The sequence below is a fragment of the Homarus americanus genome, unplaced genomic scaffold (genome assembly GCF_018991925.1).
Source record: "Homarus americanus isolate GMGI-L3 unplaced genomic scaffold, GMGI_Hamer_2.0 scaffold25860, whole genome shotgun sequence".
Classification (NCBI taxonomy): Eukaryota; Metazoa; Arthropoda; class Malacostraca; order Decapoda; family Nephropidae; genus Homarus; species Homarus americanus.
Window position 1 is genome coordinate 2,673,260 of NW_024724693.1, and position 24,364 is coordinate 2,697,623.

Consider the following 24,364-nt stretch of genomic DNA (forward strand, 5'->3'; position numbering starts at 1 on the left):
ACAAAGCTTGGTAATACAGTTTGCCTATTCAGTCAGGTCTTGACACTGAGGGTGGTATCACTTACTGCCACGCAGGACAGAGGTTCGTACACAAAGAAATGCATCATATTCATTAGTAGTATATATACTGTAGGTCAGAGTCATGTGGGTGATGTCACTGTTCACTGCCATGCAAGACAGTGGTTCATATACATTGGACGTCATATTCTAATTGAAGACTAATCAGTGTGGGCTAGAAAATTTGGGATAAACAGCAAGAATGTCTCCAAGCACACCTGATTCAATGAAGTAATTACAAAGTTCATGATACAATAAGCCAGGTGGCCTGAAGTCTTTGACTGTGTCACAATCAATAATATAGTGTTCAAGTGTATGCTTTAAAGGTTTATCACAAAGTTTACATGCTGAGTGTTCCGGTATGGGTACAGCGTTACTAACTTGCCACATGTGTCTGTATCCTAGCCTAATTCTGGCCACAACTATACAGGTATCACATTGTCTAGTTCTGTCCTTATGCTGGCCATACCGGTACCTCTTGTCACAAAATGTTCCCCACTTTCAGTATCTCGGCTCCCACCTGTCCACCACCGCGTACATCGATGAAGAGATTCAACATCGGATCTACAAAGTTGCACATACATCGAGCAGTGGTCCTCCCCACCCTGCTATATAGAAGCTAGACAGGGGTCACATACAGGAGGCACCTCAAGGCACTTAAAAACTTTCACCAACGTAGTCTACGTTCCATCCTCCGAGCTCAATGGGAAGACGAGAATAAATGCCAGTATTCTCGCTGACACCAACTGTAGGAGCATCGAGGCTACCATTATCCATGAACAACTACGTTGGACTGGCCATCTTACCTGTATGGACGACAGTAGACTGCCAAAGCAGCTACTTTACAGTCACCTAACGAATAGTGAACGTAACGCTGGCGGGCAACTGAAAAGGTATAAGGATAGTCTTAAGACAAACCTGAAAAGGTGCCACATGGACCCCCTCACCTGGGAGACGATTACTCCACACCGTGACGCTTGGAGGAGCACCACACAAGATGATGTCAATACTTTCGAGTTAGCCCGACTGCATACCAAGGCAGACAAGCGCCAAAGCCAGAAAGACGCTGCTTCCCACAGTGGATGTAGCCCCCCACACATGCAACATCTGTGAACGACCCTGCCGGTCCAGTATCGGCCTCTATAGTCACCTCAGAACTCACCAACCTAGGTGATATCATAGCTGGATGATCGTCATTCTCGATTCCGAGTGACAGCAAAGTAGTAGTAGTAGTGTGTGTTTAGTACCACCATAGCCATGAACTTACAGTATGTGTTGAAATTCACATACCTACCAAATTTCACACCATATTCTGTTATCTTATTTCATGGTCTCTTAATCATCATCATTATCACCATCACCATCATCATCGTTATTATTAGTACTATAATTATTACAACTATTGTTTCTTTTGTTTCATAGCTTCCCGTCAGTGGTCTATTGTTTACACAGACACTGGTAGAGAGAGGCTGAATAAAAAGTCTTGAGTCGTGCTGTCCAAAGATGTTATCTCTTGTATTGACGGAGAAAGGGAGTAGAAATGATGGTGTGGGGGTGGTGGTGATGGTGAAGTGATGGTATGGTGTGGGGGTGGTGATGGTGGTGGTTAATGTGGGTGGTGTGATGATATGGTGTTGGTGGTGATAGTCGTGGTGGTTAATGTGGGTGACGATGGTATGGTAGTGGTGATGTTGCTGGTGAAATTAACTGATGCGTCCAGGTGTTTTACTGTACTTACTATCACGTACAAAACAATTTCACGTACTAAACAGTTTCACGTACAGTACCAAACAGACTCCACGTACAAAGCTTTAACCTAACAGAACCTCAGCTCTAGGACACAAAAATGTAAATCCCATTAAAAAACGTAAATTTTGTCCCTGCAATAATGACTGTAACTTTGAATCAAAACTTTAACCATTTACGTTCTCTCTTTATTATTGATCCACTCTTGAGTGTTTTAGAAGTGGGTTAAATTCTTTTATTTTATTTATTTATTTATTTATTTATTGCAGATTACGGGCACTGACTACAGCTGTGTTGACCCGAATTTTGGTAAGTGTTTTCCCACCTCCACCTCCCCTTCGTGTTGCACTGTTGTTGTTGTGGTGGCTTTGTTGTTCTTATGAATGACTGTTGTTTCGTTGTTGATGATATTATTATTATTATTATTATTAGTAGTAGTAGTAGTAGTAGTAGTTTTTTAGCTAAATTGTGGCTAAATTTACACATAATTGACAATAAATAACTTCGATAAGAAACACTTTATAATCCCAAAAGAGGAATTTCCACACAGGTAGCATCACGGTCAAGTTCAGCTTAGGTTCCCGTTTGTACAAGAATTTTTACTCCCGTCATGTTCCTCTACGCTTGAGTGGTCCCAGTACACAACACCGAGACATCATCTGCCTGACTTTCTAATAACAAAAAACTAATCTAATTGGTGGTGTAGTTCAATGTAATTTTCTCTTTTTAATTGATAATGTACTTGTGTAGTTATTAAATTTGATACGTGCTTATAGACTTGATTTGTTGAAGCGTGGTAATAAGTGTAACATCATGCCAAGAGGTCGGTTAGGCTCCGTGGCGTCCCTCAAAACACAACACGACACGACACACTCTGTAGCCTGAGTTGCTTTATTGTGTTTGTATGTGATGCTTGACTCCTTCCTTCATCTCGTAGGTTTATATAAACAGATAACATGAAGTTTATACACCTTAGTTTATTTCACTTCAAGATTAAATAACCTAACCTAACCTACCTGTCCTGTTTCACCTTACCTTATCCCACCCTACCCGACCCTCTCCTAACAGGTAGTAGGCAGCTATCAAACAGGGAGGTACTACCGCCTGGGAAGATATGTGACCAAGTCCCAGGTTGCTGATCTGACTTTCTGCCTCATTTACACACAATTGCAGGGTCTCAATTGTTTCTCTTACTCTTGACAACACAACATACTGTATATCGTTTCTCAATCGATTTATTTTTAATTTATTTATTATTATTATCATTATTATTAATATTATTATTGTTATTATTATCATTATCATTATTATTACATTTTCGCCCCCCAGGCCCTCATGTGGGTCAGTGACCTGTGCCCGGGTGGGCTAATACAGTAAAAGAAAACTCAGTGTCAGGTTGGTTAATCTTCACGTGAACTAAGCTGGGGTGTGTAATCTTCAGGAAGATATAAATAACTATTTATTCTAGTTATTTATTATGAATCTTTGTGTTTCATCTACAAAATCTTTAAGCACGTAGTTCTCCAAGTAGACAAGTGTAAGAGAGGGGGGGGGGGTCCATTCTTGTGTGTTTTTACTGAACCAGCGAATGTGTGTTCATAATCTTTTTATATATATATACAACACTTTTGTCTATTTTCTTTGTTACATGTAAATCTCTTGTCAGTTACGTAATATGAGAAAGTCAGAGAATTATCTTGAATCTATCTTGATAATGTACAATTCGTCACAACACACACGCACACACCTGGACGTGAGTTAATATGACAGGTGTTGCTAACTAAAAAATATCCTCACGAATTTCGTTCTTGACAATGGACGCCAGATGGCTTTTCTATGACTTTACACGTAATGTAAACAATAAGACCTGGTAAACTGAAGACAGCACGCAAGGTGAACTTCCCTCCCCCACACACAGACAGTTTAATAACACCACAACACGTATTATTGTTATTTAGTGATTATATTTTGTTACTTGAGGAAACAAAGAAAATGAACCTTTAAAATCTTACCACATTTCCTGTTGTAAATTACACTGATTATTTTTATCGTTTTAAATAGAAAATGAAAGTGTAGTGTTAAGGATTTGCTGTAATAAGGGATAGTGAATTTATACCCATTTTCTTTAAGTCAGTCAGTTAGCAGACAAAGAAAACGAACCCCAACCTTTCCAAATATTATCTTACGTTTTATAAATTCTATAATTGGATATTTTTCATATGTATTTTATCTTTTTAATAAGTTGTTCTTATCGTATTGTAAGTTAATATTAACCATCTGTACTGGAACTATTTTCCTCTGAATACTTTGTTATTTTGATGACAGTTGTATGTTACCGTACTTTACTGCATATTTAAATAAGTTGTTCAGTGAATTAAAATTGATTACTCACTCGTGAAAATAATATAGTGTCATATAATCTTAATTTTATTTTATATTGATCGAAAATAAAATAAAAGTACTTCTGGATAATATTTTTTCTCGCGCTTCTCTTTTGTTTAGTGACTCGACCAATCAGATACCGACTTACCGCCGGCACAAGTTATATTTACATTCTTATTTAATGTGTGGTGAAGATGACCACCACCACCACCACCACCTCTTAAAACTCGTCTTTAATGGTCAGAACAATAGAAGATAATCACACCGTCTTGGAAAGTGGGATGTTTGCTGATGTTTAGTTAGTTTTTATTATATTTCGTCATGGAGTTACCATTTATGCTTGCACTCTCTCTACGTCGTTTATAGACTTTAATTAAGTATATTTGTGAATCAATATTGACTTGTATGATGATTTTACGGAATATATATATATATATATATATATATATATATATATATATATATATATATATATATATATAATGTGTGTGTGTTTTACGAGGGTCAGTTGGCAGAGGAGATAAATTAACACGCCCTCGCGTGGGTGATGATTGCGGTCGACTGTGTGTTATGTCACTACTGGTGTTGGTTGCTGGTGACGACAGTGATTGATCAAGAACAGTTGACCAATAAGGTATGGTGGGAAGGTGTCAAGGTGGTGATGATGTGACACTTGTTTTACAACACACATTAACCACGACGAACCTCTGAGATTCTGGCTTCAAAATGTCACTTTTATCTCATCACGAATTTGAGTGAGGAAAATGCGCCCCACGACTTGTGGGTGTTTGACGATCTTACGTGTCTGTCTGTCTGTCTGTATTTCAAACGCACATTAAAAGACAGAAATGTTTTTAATTATTATTGTGTATAAGATTTATAAGTTTAAGTTATTGTGTTCTTTTCCTATAATTAAACTAAGCTTTCTGTAATATTTCAGTCATTTTATACCTTTGTTTCATAAAGCTTTTTGTATTTGTTATTCTGACCTTTCCTATAATTAAACTAAGCTTTCTGTAATATTTCAGTCATTTTATACCTTTGTTTCATAAAGCTTTTTGTATTTGTTATTCTGACCTTTCCTATAATTAAACTAAGCTTTCTGTATTTCATTTTATACCTTTCTCTCATTAAGCTATTTTGTATTTTAGTCATTTTATATATTTTTTAAACTAAGCTTTCTGTATTTTAGTTATTTTTCCCTTTCTTTTACTAAGCTTTCTATTTCTTAGTTCAGTTTTGATGAAGCTTGCGAGAAGTGCATTAGGTTAACACTGGTCGCGGCTTGTGTTAGAGGTGTGACCTTGGGTGTTCCTCTGGAGTGAGTGACCACGACACTCAGAATATCACCCGCACGTCATGGGTTGAAGGTCAGGGGGAGAGGCAGGCATGACACTCCCTTTAGTGGGGGTGGGTGGGGGTTAGTGTCATGGGTGTGTGGGGGGGGTGAGTGTGTTGTTATCATCACCTCATATTACCTCACACACCCACACTGGTCCCCCCACACGCCCACACTGGTCCCCTCCACACGCCCACACTGGTCCTCCCACACACCCACACTGGTCCCCCCACACACCCACACTTTTCCCCCACACAACCACACTTCCCCCCACACGCCCACACTTCCCCCCCAGCCCACGCCCACCTTCCCCCCCCGCCCACACTGAGACAGGGACACCGTGGGTACATCTATGTGTAATACGAGGTGAGACGGTGTTGGTCTACTGCCCTCAGGGCGACGGTTGGCGAGGTGGTCATCTTCCACCCACCTACCACCCCTCACCCACCCACCTACCACCCTCACCCACCTACCACCCACCTACCTACCCTCACCCACCCACCACCACCACCCTCACCACCCACCACCACCCACCCTCACCCACCATCACCACCCTCCCTTACACCCTATCCCACCCACCTACCACCCTCTTACCTACCACCCACCTACCACCCCTCCCCTTACACCTACCACCCCACCTACCACCCCTCCCTTACCTACCTTTTCATCCTCCCCACCTACCACCCTCCTCCACCTACCACCCTCCTCACCCCACCCTCATCCACCCTATCACCCACCACCCACCTCACCACCCTGGCCCATCACCCTCCTCCCACCACCTTCCTCCTCCACCCACCCTCCTCCTCCCACCACCCCTCCTCCTCCTCCCACCACCCTCCTCCTCCTCCCACCACCCTCCTCCTCCCTCCCACCACCCTCCTCCTCCTCACCACCCTCCTCCTCCTCCACCACCCTCCTCCTCACTCCACCACCTTCCTCCTCCACCCACCACCTTCCTCCTCCTCCACCACCCTTCCCCTCCCACCACCCTCTCCTCCCACCACCTTCCTCCTCCTCCTCCCTTCACCCACTCACCAAGGCGGAATATGAAATAAGGCCCATAAAACACCCATATATAGGATAGGGTAGGCTGTCTAGTGCCTGTACCGACAGACAATAACTAACCCATGACACAACCCTAACACACTATTAGCTTAGCTAGGCGGTCAGCCCGCCCTCTCTTACCTCCTCCTAAATTTCTTCATTTTCCGAACCATAACTTCCTTCCTCCACCTCTATTCTTCTTTCATCCCTCCTTTCTCAACAAAAAATAAAATAAAAAATAAAACACAGAACACAGACAGAGAACTACTGGGTGTGGGAGACGTGACCTACAACACCCACAGGTGTTCCCACAGTACCAGGTCACCTCTAGCACCCGTGTCTGTGTGCAAGTGCTGTCACGCCTCATTAGCTTAGGGTGGCTGGTATCAAGAGCAGGAGCACCAACACACACACGTTAATATCACTGTCATTCATTCAGTCTTAACTCATGTGAGAAATTAGATGAAGATTAGCTTCCCCAGCTTATTTCACCTGAAGATTAATAATAATAACGATAACCTAACCTAAAGTAACCTCCTCTTTCTTCTTACAATAATGTTTAGGCGTTCCTTGACTTTTGACCCCACACAATCCTTTAAAAACAGCAAAATAAAATAAATAAGAAAGAATATTTGAGCTTATTGATCCAAGGTTACTAGTCTGCCAAAGTTTCAAATTAATTGGGCCAACATTGTTCAACTTGTTTTCCCTATACAGTATACCGGAGTTAACTAGGTATACGGAATATACATAGAAAAACGCCATAATCTTTTTTTCCCTTTCAAATAATGTTTCTTGGTGAAGGATAAATTTAGGTTATTAGCAAATATGAATGGGAACTACTTAAGCATTTGTTTACATCGCCACAGGGAGACTGACTGCGCGCGTGTTGCTGTTATAGTCCAGACACAACGACACTAAAAGTTTAAAACTATTTTACGACAGCAGACAACACGAACCATAACATCTCCTAGACTCTCACTTATGTTTATTCTTCATTACTAAGTCGTGTGATGTGTGTGCTTTAGTGACTCGGCAATAATACCTGGGAAAGACTATACTGAACAATGTGTGGGTATTATGCATCTACCTTCATGTCAGTTCCGGTATATACTCAATAAGTTAAGTCAATATTCTTGTCACTTTGTAGTTTTCACGCTAAATAAACTCTTCCAATTTTAATAAGTACAAAACACCAATAATTCTAAAAATCATATAAAGAAATTGATTATTGTGAAAGAGACCTAGGGGTACTTGTAAGCCTGGACCTACGGCCTAGAAAACAGTGCGTTAATGTTCGAAATAAGGCAAACAGAGTATTGGGTTTTATATCTAGAAGTGTACGTAACATGAGTGCAGAGGTCTTATTGCAACTATATCTTGCGCTAGTTAGGCCGCACCTCGATTATGCGGTTCAGTTCTGGTGCCCTTATTATAGAATGGATATATATTCACTGGAGTCGGTGCAGCGAAGAATGACGAAAATGATTTCCGGGACTTAGAAACCTTCCATATCAGGATAGGTTAAAGAAACTAAACTTGTATTCCCTAGAAAGACGAAGAGTGCGGGGAGATATGATAGAGGTATTTAAGTGGGTGAAAGGAATCAATAAAGGGGATATAAATAAAGTTCTTATAATATCCGAGCAGGATAGGATTCGGAGCAACGGATTTAAGTTGGATAAGTTTAGGTTTAGGAGGGAGATAGGAAGAAACTGGTTCACAAATAGGGTGGTGGACGAGTGGAACAAGCTTAACAACTTTGTAGTAAGTGCTGGAACTCTGGAAAGTTTTAAAAGGAGGCTAGATAGATTCATGGATGATAGAGAGTGGTAGTAACTCTCGACAGGAGCTGCCATGCACAGACCAACCGACCTATTTTCTTATGTTTATGTTCTTATGTTCTGTTGTGCTGGGGATATTAACGGAATTAACACCAATAGATGTTAAACGGCAAATCACGCGAAACTAACGGAAGAACAGTAGCCGCCGCTGAGTCACATCACACACCTGTTGATTAAGAGACACTACAGTCAGTCAAGTGTAACAGTACAGCATTACGGTGTTAGTGAGCATGACAAAGCCCCTCTTCTCTCCCGTCCTACTTCCCCAGATTTAGTGAGCAGCAAAACAAAGGTTACAATTGATGCGTATTTGGTTTTTTTACCAGTCTCTTGTTAATTGCTTTAAATACTTTTTTATGTTGTTTTTATCAGGGTCGTGTTTTCAGTCAAGTATTATTAATTTTTATCATACAGTTGAGGTTATAAGATAAGTTTCATAATGATAAATTTTTAATCTGTAACTCGTAATGCGGAAGGAAGTGCTTGTACGAAGACGATTACGTTGAAAAAAAAATATTGAATTGAAACAGTTATAAAATAAGTAAACTCAAGAACGTGAGACACATCGTCAATATCTTTATTTTCAGTGTTTTTTAATGACCAGCCAGGATGGTGATTAAGTCGTATAGTTCTGTGATAATTACTAAAACAGCTTAGAGGAGAGAAAGTCAATAGACAGAAGGCCGGATGTACCTTGGAAAGTGTTGCCCTATATAATAGATTACTGTACGTTCATCAACACTGTGGGGTGAAGGCTACTACATAGAAATACTCAGTAAAATACGTTTGAATTTATTATTAGACAATATTTATTCTACTAATTCGTGAAATTTGTTTAATGGGATAGTTGTACGTGACGTCACACATCAGCTGACTTTTGTTTACGGTGAAATATTATTTTTGGTTTATCTTAAATTATTCATGAAATTATTATACTGATTTTCTATTGGAGTCGTAAACATGATAGAAAAATTAAGGGGATATTATTTATATTATTTCTTAACAACTTAATTATATGTTATATGTATAGTAAAAATAATTCGAATAAACTGGACCCCACCTTCACAAAACAAAGTTGAATAAACTCAGTGTATTAAAAATTATCACAATGTTATAATTTCTCGTTTGAATAAAATAAAAAGTGAAAATCATTTAATCATTGGGTTTTATCAACACACAGTAGCCTGACAGCAAAGAATCTTTCACACATTGCTAAATAAATATTGCCCGGATGTTCCTCGTGATATTCAATGACTTTTCAATGTCAGTGAATGTTGGTTTTACACGATAATTCAAGGTCTCTGGTGGTAGTCATGGTAAGAATGATGATGATGTTATTTCTCGCCATAAATTAGACATTACAACGACCTTAGTGGAGGTAGTCTATGGGCAGCCTAGTATAATCCAAGCGGCCATTATAATAAATTCTCATCGTTAGTTTTTCAACGTTTTTATAATTTTTCTTTAATTTCTATGTATATAATTTTTTTATACTAGTGTTTATTGTTTTAAGCTCTCGTTGCCTCGGCTAAAAGTAGAGAAAGGGAGAGGATAGATTTAAACGTAGGACGATTAATGATGTAAAGACAATGTTCCTATATCTTCTCTTCTCTTTATGTGTTATTTAACTAATTGTTTTTGTTTTATTTACACCATTAAGATCATGTTTTTTTTTCACCATTTAAGCATTTAAGTTTCCTCCACCACAGCGTTTAGACAAGAGCGGTTACAACACCATGACTGCCCAGTACATTGTAAATATCAGCGTCAACAAACTTCTACTGTATACGGAATTAAACACACAAAGGTATTATTTTTTATGCTAACGAAAACAAATAAAAGATATTTATATTTTGATACTGTACGGGGATAAACAAAAAAGTATTTGTACGAAAAGAATTATATATGTACGAGTAAAGAAAAGTTTTTATTTGTGGGAAAATAATAAATATTTATTTTTCTGAAAGCACCAACATTAAACTTAACCCAATTGTTTCTTAATTACAAAAGTTTAAGTTGAATTTTTTTTTATGATTTTAACCTAAAAGAATGACTCCTTAAACGGTATCAACCCAGAAAGTATTTTTTCGTTTCCAAAGTATTTTACTCTCTCATAACTCTGGTCTTGATGAGAGATGAAATGTGTAGGTTGTGTGTGTGTGTGTGTGTGTGTGTGTGTATCTTTCTTATGTATGTATATCTGTCTGTCTGTCTGTGTGTGTGTGTCCTGTTTAATACTTACGAGATATAGGTTGTGTGTTGGCCAGGAAGGAACCATCATAGAGTAGGTCAGAGGTCAGGGTCAAGGTGACTCAAGCTCTTATGATGACACAATTTACTAAGTATCACTCATTTTTGTCACCATTATAGCAAAGGTCAAAGGTCAAGGCTGATACGAAAGTGGTTAATGAGAAGGTTATTAGACCTTAATCATATGAATATTTACCACCCAATCACTACCTGGGGAGAGGTTAGGTTAAGGTAGATTAGGTTAGCGTTAGGTATATATTAGTTAAGGTAGGTTTGCTGCTTGCAAGGTTTGCTGGAAGGTAGGTTTGGTTAGTTAGGTTAGGTTAGGTTAGTTAGGTAGATTAGGTTGCGTTGTGTTGGTTAGGTTATAGTTTGGTTGTGTTGTGTTATAGGTTGGCTTACACGTTTGGTAGATGCAGGTTGGGTTGTTAGGTTAGGTTAGGTTAGGTTAGGTTAGGTTAGGTTAAGGTAGGTTAGGTTAGCGTTAGGATGGTTAATCTTCAGGTGATACAACTGAACAATAACCCTGGATAAAGCATCGACACACACCTGACTATAAAACTGAACACTTATCATTACTAACTGTGCATCACCTTCCCCTCCTCCTAGGTGTGATCTGTTCTCCCATGAAGTGACGTAAATTACCCAAGAGACACACCTGGCTTGAGATAACGAGCCAGACATCATCACTACAGCAGGTATGTAACTGTTTTCTAGTGGCTCTTACCTGCCAGGTGTGTAATGGCCTCAAGTCCATCTCTGAGTACAGGTATATACGTTCTTGTCTTGTGTGAGTTGTATGTTTCCGGGAATTTTGTTTGAGAGGTGTTTGATGGTGGGGGGATTGTGTTGGTAGTAGTAGTAGTAGTAGTAGTGGTGGTAGTAGTCGTAGTAATAGTAGTCGTAGTAGTCGTAGTAGTCGTAGTAGTAGTCGTAGTAGTAGTAGTCGTAGTGGTAGTAGTAGTGGTAGTAGGATGTCACCGGTAGCCTCTGACATTATCAGTCTCAAGGTTCCCGAGGAGAACAAATAACACAGCGTTGCAGTAGTTTGGAGGAGAGGCAGGTCGGTTGTTGCAGCATCATGTTCAAAATGTACTGTACGTGTGTCAGGTTGTCGTTAGTTTTTTACATTTATCATGTGTGGTGGTGGTGGTGGTAGTAGTAGTAGTAGTGGTGGTGGTAGTGGTGGTGGTAGTAGTGGTGATTGTGGCAGACTCCTATCACCTGTGTAATTAACAAGGATGAATCACATACTCTACATAATACATACAATTGTTGCCCCTCGTGTAACGAGGATGGCAGCCCTAGGAGAAGTAGGCGTGAATTTGTTAAGGTGTAGAGGATGTCAACAACACAACAACCACACCCCGTGTTAACGAGCTGCATGACCCAGTGTCAAGGAGTAATCCTAGAAGACCGGACAACTCGCCAACTGCACTGGCTAACCATTACCCCGGAACACGATCCGCAAATCGATTAACATCCAGGTTCCCAATTACTGCTGGGTAGACAGAGGCAAATGGCGTAAAGAATCTTGCCCATAGTTTCACCCTGCCCGGGGATCGAACCCGGTCCGCTCGCTTGTGAGGCGAACATTACACCACACACATACAGGCACACTCGTACATACTGTATTAAGGTATACACACACACACACACACACACCCACACACACACCCACACACACACACACACATATATATATATATATATATATATATATATATATATATATATATATATATATATATATATATATATATATATATACCGTAATGAATGAGTGACGAACCTTACTACACCCACCAGGTTTTGTTTACTTCTGGCGATTGCTTCACCACTACGGTACCAACCCCTGAGAAAGTGGTGTGTGTGTACTGCACGTCACGGTAAGCTCACGACGGCACAGCGGTCTGTTGTTCATTAGTACAGAATAATTTGTTGTATATGCACACACACACACACACAAATAGTGGTCGGGTGGTTTATCATGAGCTGAATAACTGGGGGGCTGGCGAATCTTGAGGTAATGGTAAGTGAAGGACCATATCTCTTGTCTTGGGGCGTCAGCTGGTCAAGGTTAGTTTCCACGTAATGTTGACTGTTTAGTGTGTGTGAGTGTCACTGTATCCATTATGGTGTAGCCGCCCGTCACTGTAGCGGATAGTGTTGTTGAGGAAGGCAAAGGAGGGTGATGGATGTTATTGTTATAGAATGGTTGACCTTTGACCTCATTATCCAGGGCTCTGTCGTGTAGTTCTCTCTCAGTTGTGTAGATAATTGAGGGGTTGTTATTTGATCATCGGGTGTCCAGCACAGAGAGAGAGAGCGATTGATTTTGATTTTGTCGCTTACAGCGGCTATTTTATTGTGCACCCCACACTCATCCTGTGAGCGGTAGCGCAAAAGGATTACAGAGAAGAGTTTACAACGGGTCGTAATAATTAACCTTCGTTGTCATCATATTATGGCACTGTATGTTACACGGTATGTCTGTCTGTCTGTCTGTCTGTCTGTCTGTCTGTCTGTCTGTCTGTTTGTCTGTCTTGTGTGTGTGTCTGTCTGTCTGTCTGTCTGTCTGTTTGTCTGTCTTGTGTGTGTGTCTGTCTGTCTGTCTGTCTTGTGTGTGTGTCTGTCTGTCTGTCTGTCTTGTGTGTCTGTCTGTCTGTGTGTGTGAGGAACGTTGTTGAGGTGTACAGTACTTTCCCTTCACCGCCCCCAGGTAGGTGGTCGCACGGGGGTGTGTTCAGGGCAAGACGTGTCCAGCTGTGTTGTACTGTTGTAAACCTTCCTCAGCCACCAACACCACTAACACCACCATACGCCCTTGTTCATCTGTCACCAACACCACTGCAGCACCTTCCTCAGCCACCAACACCACTGCAGCACCTTCTCAGCCACCCAACACCACTGCAGCACCTTCCTCAGCCACCAACACCACTGCAGCACCTTCCTCAGCCACCAACACCACTGCAGCACCTTCCTCAGCCACCACCACCACTGCAGCACCTTCCTCAGCCACCAACACCACTGCAGCACCCCCACCACCACCACCACTGCAGCACCTCCTCAGCCACCAACACCACTGCAGCACCTTCCTCAGCCACCAACACCACTGCAGCACCTTCTCAGCCACCAACACCACTGCAGCACCTTCCCAGCCACCAACACCACTGCAGCACCTTCCTCAGCCACCACCACCACTGCAGCACCTTCCTCAGCCACCAACACCACTGCAGCACCTTCCTCAGCCACCAACACCACTCAGCACCTTCCTCAGCCACCAACACCACTGCAGCACCTTCTCAGCCACCAACACCACTGCAGCACCTACCCAGCCACCAACACCACTGCAGCACCTTCCTCGGCCACCAACACCACTGCAGCACCTTCCTCAGCCACCACCACCACTGCAGCACCTTCCTCAGCCACCAACACCACTGCAGCACCTTCCTCAGCCACCAACACCACTGCAGCACCTTTCCTCAGCCACCAACACCACTGCAGCACCTTCCTCAGCCACCAACACCACTGCAGCACCTTCCTCAGCCACCAACACCACTGCAGCACCTTCTCAGCCACCACCACCACTGCAGCACCTTCCTCAGCCACCAACACCACTGCAGCACCTTCTCAGCCACCAACACCACTGCAGCACCTTCTCAGCCACCAACACCACTGCAGCACCTTCCTCAGCCACCAACACCACTGCAGCACCTTCCTCAGCCACCAACACCACTGCAGCACCTTCCTCAGCCACCACCACCACTGCAGCACCTTCTCAGCCACCAACACCACTGCAGCACCTTCCTCAGCCACCAACACCACTGCAGCACCTTCCTCAGCCACCAACACCACTGCAGCACCTCTCAGCCACCAACACCACTGCAGCACCTTCCTCAGCCACTAACACCACTGCAGCACCTTCCTCAGCCACCAACACCACTGCAGCACCTTCCTCAGCCACCAACACCACTGCAGCACCTTCCTCAGCCACCAACACCACTGCAGCACCTTCCTCAGCCACCACCACCACCGCAGCACTTTCTCAGCCACCACCACCACCACTGCAGCACCTTCTCAGCCACCACCACCACCGCTACACCTTCCTCAGCCACCACCCACCACCGCCACACCTTCAGCCACCACCACCACCACCACACCTTGCTCAACTATCACCACCACCAGACTAATTACCTGTTGACACCTGAGTATTGCATGGCGAGTTGCTGGCACTAATACCTGGGCCGGGGGGGCACCCTGGCTAACTTCCGTGTATGTATGTGGTGGGTGTTGTACAGTCGGCTGCACCTTTATCTGGTACAGTAGTTTTATGAGATGTGGCAACTATGTGTGTGTGTGTGAGATGATTATTATTATTATTATTATTATTATTATTATATGTATTTTACACACACACACACACATTAACTGTCACTTAGAAGACTCAAATTTTGCACTGTAAGGTAACGGAACACCCACTTGCGTTACCCCTAGTGTGTGTGTGTGTGTGTGATTTTTGTCCACCAGTTTATATTTTATTGTTTCTGTATTATTTTACTATTTACGGGTTGTATAAGTGATTGAGTAGGGGCGGGTCTGTTGTGTGTGTGAGGTGGGGAGGTAGTCACAGCGCTTACGAGATGTCTTGGTACAGTACACCTTCCGTTCCCTTCTATTCCCTTCTCTTCCCTTTCTATTCCCTCCCCTTCTCTCTTTCTTCCCTTCCTTCCCTTCCTTCCTCCCTTCCGTTCCCCTTCCCCTTCTCTTCTTCCCTTCCCTTCTTTCTCTCCTTCCGTTCCCTTCCTCCCTTCCGTTCCCTTCTCTTCCTCTCTTCCCTTCTCTTCCCTTCCCCTTCCCCTTCCCTTCCCTTCTCTCCCTTCCCCCCTTCCTTCTCTTCCCTTCCCTTCTTCTCTCCCTTCCTTCCCTTCCCTCCCCTTCCGTTCCCTCCTCCCCTTCCTTCCCCCTTCTTCCCCTTCTCTCCCCTCCGTTCCTCCCCTTCCGTTCCCCTCTTCCCCCTTCCCTTCCCCCTTCCCTCCCCTTCCTTCCTTCCCTTCCCTTCCCTTCCCCTTCCCTTCCCTCCCCTTCCCTTCCCCTTCCCCCTTCTCTTCCCTTCCTTCCCCCTTCCCTTCTTCTCCCCTTCCCTTCCTTCTCTTCCCTTCCGTTCCCTTCCCTTCTTCTTCCCTTCCCTTCTTTCTCTTCCCCCCTTCCCTTCCCTTCCCTTCCTCTCTTCCCTTCCCTTCTCTTCTCTCCCCCTTCCTTCCTCCCTTCCCTTCTCTCCTTCCTCCTTCCTTCCTTCCCTTTCCCTTCCCTTCCCCTCCCCTTCCCTTCCTTCTTCCCTTCCTTCCTTCCCTTCTCTTCCCTTCCCCTTCCTTCTTCCTTCCTTTCCCTTCTCTTCCTTCTCTTCTCCTTCCCTTCTCTTCCCCTTCTTCCCTCCTCCGTTCTTCCTTCCTTCCTTTTCTCTCTCCCCTCACCTGAAGAAGAGTTACCTGGGGTGGATTCTTCAGGTGATCCATTATTTACTTCTATAAACAACTAAATCAAACCCAACAAAGACATCAACAAAAACAAGATGAAACTATTAAGTAAGTGATAATCAACTTGTTGCGCCAGAGTGAAGTGATTATGTAGTGTTTTGTACTGTACGCCTGTGACATACTCAGGCGGCCATCTTGTTTATTGAGTAGGCCATGTTGTTTTCTGAAGCGGCCATCTTGTTTACTGAGGTATTATCTTGTTTACTGAGGTCATATGTTGTTTACTGAGGTGGCCATGTTTACTGAGGTGGCCATGTTTGCTGAAGCGGCCATGTTGTTTACTAAGGCGGCTATCTTGTTTCCTGAGACGACCATGTTGTTTACAGAGACAGCCATCTTGTTTTCTAAGGCGGCTATCTTGTTTCCTGAGACGACCATGTTGTTTACTGAGACAGCCATCTTGTTTACTTAAGCGGCCGTGTTGTTTATTGAGGCGGCCATGTTGTTTACTCAGACATAGGGACCGGTGTTAGAGATGTGATGTGGAGTAAAATTTCCTGAAGATTATTGTATGAAATTTAAAGAAATGTTAATATTATCAGGAAAAAAATGTGTTAGGGTAAACTGGGACATGTTGGTGGAGATCTATACGACACAGACACACAATTTTGCTGTTAACGCCAAACTGTTTCTCGTTCACCACCTGCGTTTGCCATACTGTGGTCTAAAAGTTGCCCTCGAGCCGTTACCATGGCAGGGTATTATATCCAAATAACGACGCTCTTTGGCAAATCAATATAGTTTACGTCTCATATCATCGTTTTCTTTAATCAACGATCCAAAAACAAAACAAAATAAGAATCATAGCGTGAATGATTTACCTTGACAACACTTGGTAAATTTGGGTGCTTCAAATCCGTTCTTGAGTTATTTGGGAGACAGACAGACAGTAGTGAGCAAGGTGAAAGCTACCTAATGGTGTGTTATAACAATTGTTCGTTAATTGAAGAAGAAAAAACTAGTAATGATAACATACTAGTAATGGTTGTTTTTTTATAATATTACTACGAGTGATAAATTAGCGTCGTGTTGGGAGGTGCTAGGCTTTGTCACTCTTCCTTCCGCTTACTCCTGGGCTTTCTCTTGTGCCCTTGACGGGATGAGCATGACGTCAGAGATCAGCTGATGTCTGCTATGGAGGACGGGCGGACTCCCTCTTGACTACAAATTAGACGACTTATCACTCTACCAGTCGAAATATTTCACCTGTGTTCGCTTGGGTTTTATAAAGACACAGGGGAACGTCCAAGGCATAACTAACGCCTCTCGATAAATTAACACTCGGACACAATGGAGAGCTGAGTTGAACACAATATGAATTCACCCGTCCACACTTGTATGTTGTCATTAGTTAATTATATAAAAAAATGAAGATATATAATGTAAAAATTAAACCTGAATTATGAAGGTTTTACATCCGTCTTAAACTGGAATTAACGAAATATTCTTAAATAATTCTGGAAGCATTTTTTACGACTAAATTCTGTAGCCTAGTATCACCGTTTCATAGTGTGGGAGACGATGTTAGAATTACTGTCAGTGTGTTTCAACAGGTAAGGTCTATAAGCGTTCAGTCTAGTAAAGTTAGACCATCAACAGATATCAGGAGTTAGAAATTGAGAGACATTGTTTAAATAAACTCACACTAGTTCATTCAGTTCCAGGAAAAACCAACTATATATTTACTAAAACCACATATTAAACCAATTTTAATCTCATGGGGTAAGTAACAATTAACTGCGCGAATCTGATATTGTGTACACTGTCGTAGGCATAGTTTGAATATCAGATTATTAACGCTGGCGTGATTGGATTACCGGGTGTGTATGTGAAAGTTGTGGCGCCATTGTTATTTTGTAAAGAGACATTAGGGTGGTAGGAGTGATGGTATTGGTGGTGGTAGTAGGAGGAGTCGCTGAGTAATTAAGAGAAAGTATTCCTCCCGCATTGACAGTACAAGACGGTGTCGTGTGGGTGATGCGCGCCTAGTGTCTCGCTTCTTCTCAGGGACTCGTTAGTTTCTTTGTTTACAAGCGGGTTATTTCACCTCATGATTAAACTCCCTAACGCTACCGGTAGGGAGGGGGAGGGGGTTATATTAAATTAGGTTAACGTTAGGATGGTTAATCTTAAGGTGAAATAAGCTTTAGGGCTCACCATCAGGTAACTCAAATTTAAAGGTAACTACTTCGTAAATATTATCCGTAAAGACTCGATTCTCTAGGCATACGAAAGTGCTCACAAACAAAACACACACACACACACACCACGCACACACACACAAAACTTGAACGAACTGAGGGAAGTGTGAGAGAAATCAGACTGCATAAATGACCAAGAGTAGCGAGAAGTGCAGTGGGGATTTACTGGATATGTTAGGTGGGGAGATGGGTCACTCTTCCTCGGGTGAAATATGACGTATACCTGTGTGAGTCTGACAGGTGTGTGGGGTGAGAGTCTGGCAGGTGTGTGGGGTGTGAGTCTGGCAGATGTGTGGGGTGTGATTCTGGCAGGTGTGTGGGGTGTGAACCTGGTAGGTATGTGGGGTGTGAGCCTGGCAGGTGTGTGGGGTGTTGGTCTGACAGGTGTGTGGAGTGTTGGTGTGTGGGGTGTGAGCTTGGCAGGTGTGTGGGGTGTCAGTCTGACAGGTGTGTGGGGTGTCAGTCTGGCAGGTGTGTGGGGTGTGTTTGGGGGGAGATGAGGTGTTAGGTAAGGTGCAGGATTTGTATGGCTGCTTTACATGTACTGGCCTAGCTATGGTGGTAGGGAGGTGCGGCGGAGAGAAGGGAAGGCTGTGGTAGTGGTGGTGGTGGGTGTGGTAGTTGTGGTGGTGGGTGTGATACTGGGCGTGTTACATGGTATATAGATGTGGTTGGACGAGAGGTGACATTGTGGGGTTCGTGATATTTGGTTCACACTCAGGATGGGATGGAGAAAGGAAACTCACAATGTGCTCTCTGTATACATATTGTATTGGATGTACAATGCAGCTTGGTTGCTGGTGCTGGGAGGAGGCAGAGTGGTTACAAGCGTGTTTAGGGAGAGCTGGTTGGTGAGGGTACTCAGAGGAGGTGTTGCTTGCTGCGGCTGTAGCTAGAGGAAGGGGGCAGGTCACGGCCAGGTGTGGTCTTATATAGCGGGGGTAGGCGTGGCTTGATGGTAGACCTCCGCTTTGTTCGGGGGCGCTGGTTACCTGACCTTGCCCACGAGGTGCAGGCTGGTGAATTCGCGGGGGTTCGGCTAGTCAGCGACACACGGCGTTTGGAGGGTAGGAATCCACTACAACATTAGTGAGGGCCACATCCAGTCCTCCCGTGTGTGTGTGTGTGTGTGGTTTTAATTTTAATATCTAATGTTTTAATTTATTTATTCTGTTTATATGTTACATTTTACCTTAACCTTGGTGTCGTCAGTATGTAATGTCTCGTGGCTCAGCTGTGATGACGTCATAGATTGTTTACTTCCAACAGCTGACGGCACGATGAGTTTCCTGCAGCCAAGCCTTCCACCTGCCTCCTGAACAACAACAACCACCACCACCACTACCACCTTCCCTCACTCACTCTCCCTCTCTATTTCCTCCGCTTTACTCTCTCTCTCTCTCTCTCTCTTTCTCTCTCTCTACTTACTTTAATCTTCAATCTATCCTTTCTCTGCTTCCCTTCCTCCTTTTTTTATTTGTTTTTTCTTCTCTTTCCATTCATTCTTGTTTCCCTACTTCCTTCCTCTGCCTTCGCTTCTCCCTCTCTTCCTTGATGGAGGAGCTAAATGAAATGACAACACAGTACTTCGCGGGCGTCTCCCTCACCACCCACGACCCCGCCCACCCCACGCCCAACACCACCCCCCCGCCAGGTGAGTGTGTGTGTTATGAGTGTGTGTGTGTGTGTGTGTTATGATAGTGTGTGTGTACTGTATGTGATAGTTGGCGTGTGTGTAAAGCAGTGTCACACACAGTATTGACAGTCATACAAGTAGTTCCTCTGGGTGTACCGGGCTGAGGTTGTTCTGGACATGTGTAGTTCCATTAGGTTAGGTTTGGTTAGATTAATTTTGGTTAGGTTAGATTAGATTAGATTTGGTTAACTTTGATTTGGTTAGATTTGGTTAACTTTGGTTAGGTTAGGTCGGTCAGGTCAGGTCCAGAACTCGCATGGAATATATAAGAATATTGTACTGTTCTCCAAGCTAGTTGATTAATAAAACTCAAAACAAGAACATAAACAAATACATAACTATTTGTTTCACTTTGACTCGATAAACTTAACATCCAATGCTTATGAAAACTCTACGTATTCCATCTTGACTTAGATACGTTCACTTAACGCCAAAGTAAAATATAAAATCTTTTAGTGAATATTTTGTTGTACTGTCTGTTAATATTATCTCTTCGTGTTATGTGAACGTATCTAGTTAAAGTTGAATCTCAGTCGTGAAATTTTTACCATTTGGCATTATTGTGTGGAGATTTTAAGCTAATTCAACGAAGTAATTTCCATTCTTATCAGACATTCTTCCTTGGGTGTGTGTGTGTGTGAATCTGTACTCTGGTGTAATAATTGTAGTGTCATTCTTGTCATCATCTTTGTGTTGGGTCTTCAAGTGTGTTTTAGTCTTCACATAGCGGGTAAAAAACACTCAATAATGCTTGAGAATATTGTGTGAGTTGTTTGGTGTTTACAGGTGGCGGGGATGGCATCACGCCTCCAGTCAACACCAGCAGTGTGGGCGTGAGTTACCTGAGAACGGCGCCGTGGGTGGTGCCTCTCCTCGCCGCAGCCGCAACCAACGCCGCAGCTATCGTGGCCTTCGAGGTGAGTGCGGCGGAGGTGAAGTAGGTGATGTGTGATGACTAAACTGCCACCTTCGCCTACACCCTCCACTAAGGTCCCTGAGAGGACGTCATTGGTTCCCGCCTTGTTTATTCTTGTGGCAGCAGATGTGGGGAGGAGCCTCAACCCTCCCTTCGTGTTGTTAGTTTACTTCCTTCTGCATCACCTCATATAATTTCCCACAAATCATGATTATGTCCACAGATATTGGTGTATGGGAACTAGATTTTTAAGTAATATCTGTTGGTAGGTCAGAGAGAGGCTTCTACGACCTTCTCTCACACAACCTCCACTCCTTATGTGAAATTCTTTAAGAACTAGTCACCCCCCTCCCCCCCGGCTTCTCACCTCCCTTGACCTACGGTGGTCACATTCTCCATGGCCTCAGTTGACCCCCAGCCTTCACTTCTCAGGACTTTTAACTATTCCAAACCTCTTACTATGTGCACCGTCCTGATCCCCTGATACTGTACACTGATCAGAGTGCAGTGTGTGCCGACAGTAATGACGCGTGTGTGGTGCAGGTGTATGTGTTGGTGCGGGCAGCTCACGGGACACCCTCACGTCGTCACTTGTTCCTGGGGCAGTGCTTGCTGGTAGGACTCCTGCTGTGTTCCCTCTCTGGCCTTCCCATCGCCCTCGCCCCCACGCCGCTCTCCTGTGCCGCCACAAGGTAACTCTCTCTAATAACAATAATATTATTTATTCAGTAAAATTGTCATACAGGTTTACAATTGGATAGTCAGTCATCAGTTCTTGTGTAGCTGTGTCAGTATCCCCCCCCGAGTTGTAAGGTTGGTAGTTTTCACGCCAAATTGGGTTAGATTTCAGTTGTTAGTGGACAAATTTTGGCTGAGGTGGGTTGACGAGTTTCTACTACGCTATCATGCAGAAGGTGGTAGACCTATGGAATGGTCTATCAGCCTAAGCTGTGGAATAACCCTTGACAAAATTATCAAAAACAATAGAGGGATCCTACACAGGCCACTGACCTCGGTTTGGCCACCTCTAGTGGCTGGGGGACGAACTGTTCAGTCTACCGTACAGAACTTTGTGTTGACTCGCTGTAGAACATTATTGTAGTGCAGGGAGATACCATTTTTTATGTGGTTTAGGTCTGTATACTGTATATGTAAAGGCTAAGGCTTATTTATGAATGCAGAACTAATTTATCTTCCATATCTATTGTTTACAGTAAATCAAAGAGATATACGTCAAGTGTAGCATTGTAAAAATAATATTGAACATATCACTTATCTTCAAGGACGAGTTCTTGCGGGTTTGTGTCACGGTTGAGGGCTGTTAGCAACAGTCGCTTCTGATGAAAGATTTAACAGTTGTTTTCTTGATTAAAATATCTGTGAGCTGATAAAGTTGATGTATGTTATATTCTTAGTAGTAGATCTTGACTGTTAGCAGCTTGGGATCACCTCAAGATTAACCCCAACTTATGTCACCACCACATTAACCTAACCTTATGAAGTCAAGTGAGAGCTAACCTTCTTTCTAAACACACTTAGTGTTAAATAGTTTGGGTTACATATCCAGAATAGACTTATTAACCGAAGGATGTATTATTGTATGACTTTTACAATAAACAGCTGTTAGATGCACTTAGAGTGTTTGATCAGTCATAGAGTAACGTTATATGTGGTAACTGCCAGAGAGTGTTGTGACGGCACCGAGTGTGAGCTCCAACAAGACCAGACTTGAACAACACTGGCGCAGGTACATATACATTCAGGAGCCAGTACAGTACACACCCAGTACTTGCCACCAGTAACAGAGACGTGACCGACCGTCCAAGAGGCTAACAGGCCGATCAGTGGTAAAGAGGATAAAGTAAAGTACTGTAGTTATTAAAAATATGGATGTTGGTTGGTTGCTTCAGTGAGGTGAGTGATTTATCACAGAGGTTATAATACAACTGTAAGGTGCTGTTACAAATAAGGTTATGTATAACATGTGAGTTGATGTATTACAACAGGTAGGTGATGTTACAGGTGAAATAATGAACACCGTTCCATAGGCCTACCACCTTCTGGCCCTGTATGTGAAATACTTTTGCACACAGAGGCTGGTAGACCTATGGAACGGTTCTCATCCCGGGCTCTGGAATCAAGACCAGTATTGGGCCATCTTCCCTCGGCATGGCCGCCTCTAGTGGGTGACCATTAGGTCATAAGGTAAACAAGACTATAGTTATGACTGTGTCGGTGTGGTTATGTCAACAGGTTGGTGGTGGGTTTCTCCAGCGCTCTGGTGTTCGCGACACTGTTGGTCAAGTTTGTGTTCCTCATCTCCCTCAACTCGGGGGTGTACCTGCCAGCTCACTACCAGGGCCTCTTGCTCTTCTTCATCGTCCTCGTGCAGGTGAGGAGAGCTCCCGTGAGTGAGCGAGACAGTCGGACCCAGTGAAGCAGAGTTTGCTGTGACTAACCTTTATGAACTAAGTCAGTTTTGTGCGGTATAACTTGAGGTAATATTTATATAAGTGTGGCGTGTACAGACAGTACAATGAAGGAAGCTCCACGTATTGGTTAATACTTTAGACGCAGGCTCGTGGGAGGAGGCCCCTCGAGGGAAATTCTTTTACAGAGTAAAACGTGTTTCATGCCTCATGAATAAAAATATATGGCTGGAGGAATTGCAAATGTCCTACTTCCGCCATGTTGGCTGCCCTCCATCTGTTGACTATAAAATAAGCAAACTAACCCTAACAAACCTACACAATTTAACCTAATATAGAAAAAAACCAAACCTTTAAATCTTAGGAAGTTAAGTCAGGTTGAATTATCTTGCCTACAATGTATTATTTATGTCACTGAGAGACAAGTTTACGGTGTTTAGGTTTGAAACAACGCCCATGCAAAACCGCCGAACTAATAGGCACAGTATAGTATAGTAGTATGAAAACCCACAATTCCTTGCTTTGGGGGGATTAAAGTAATAAGATTATTGATATAAATAATTAAACTGCTGCCAGTATTTCATGTTTACTTAATGGGAGTGTTAATGGCTATGAAATGTGTTTTGTCTGCTGGTGTGCATATAACCAAGTAATGGCGGCGTCTCTGACACTGACACTGAGCACTGTGTTGACCATGAAAATATCGGAAAACCAAAAGTTGGAAACATACAATTTCCCAAGCCATTTCCTCATATTTATGGGGTAAGAAACAAGTTTACCTCTAGAAAATTTCCCTAAAGTGTAAGGTGACCAGAATTTCTATAGCTAAAAGCGGAGCATCTCATGAATAATAATAATAATACAAATATTTGGCAAAAAACGTAAGTGGTACATCTCTTAGGTAATATTGTGAGAAGTACGGT

At 43.0% G+C, this 24,364-nt stretch overlaps 1 protein-coding gene across 2 annotated transcripts in view; it reads left to right on the forward strand.

Moving 5' to 3' along the window:
* Positions 1 to 24,364, forward strand: part of LOC121864518 (metabotropic glutamate receptor 6-like) — a 72,154-nt gene that overhangs the window by 41,429 nt on the left and 6,361 nt on the right. For both annotated transcript variants that reach the window (XM_042363586.1, XM_042363589.1), the window contains exons 3-8: positions 2,073 to 2,112; positions 11,272 to 11,360; positions 19,670 to 20,054; positions 20,883 to 21,013; positions 21,556 to 21,704; positions 23,266 to 23,404. In XM_042363586.1, coding sequence (XP_042219520.1) covers positions 19,955 to 20,054; positions 20,883 to 21,013; positions 21,556 to 21,704; positions 23,266 to 23,404 — 519 coding nt within the window. In that variant the 5' untranslated portion in view covers positions 2,073 to 2,112; positions 11,272 to 11,360; positions 19,670 to 19,954. The remainder of the gene's footprint in view (positions 1 to 2,072; positions 2,113 to 11,271; positions 11,361 to 19,669; positions 20,055 to 20,882; positions 21,014 to 21,555; positions 21,705 to 23,265; positions 23,405 to 24,364) is intronic.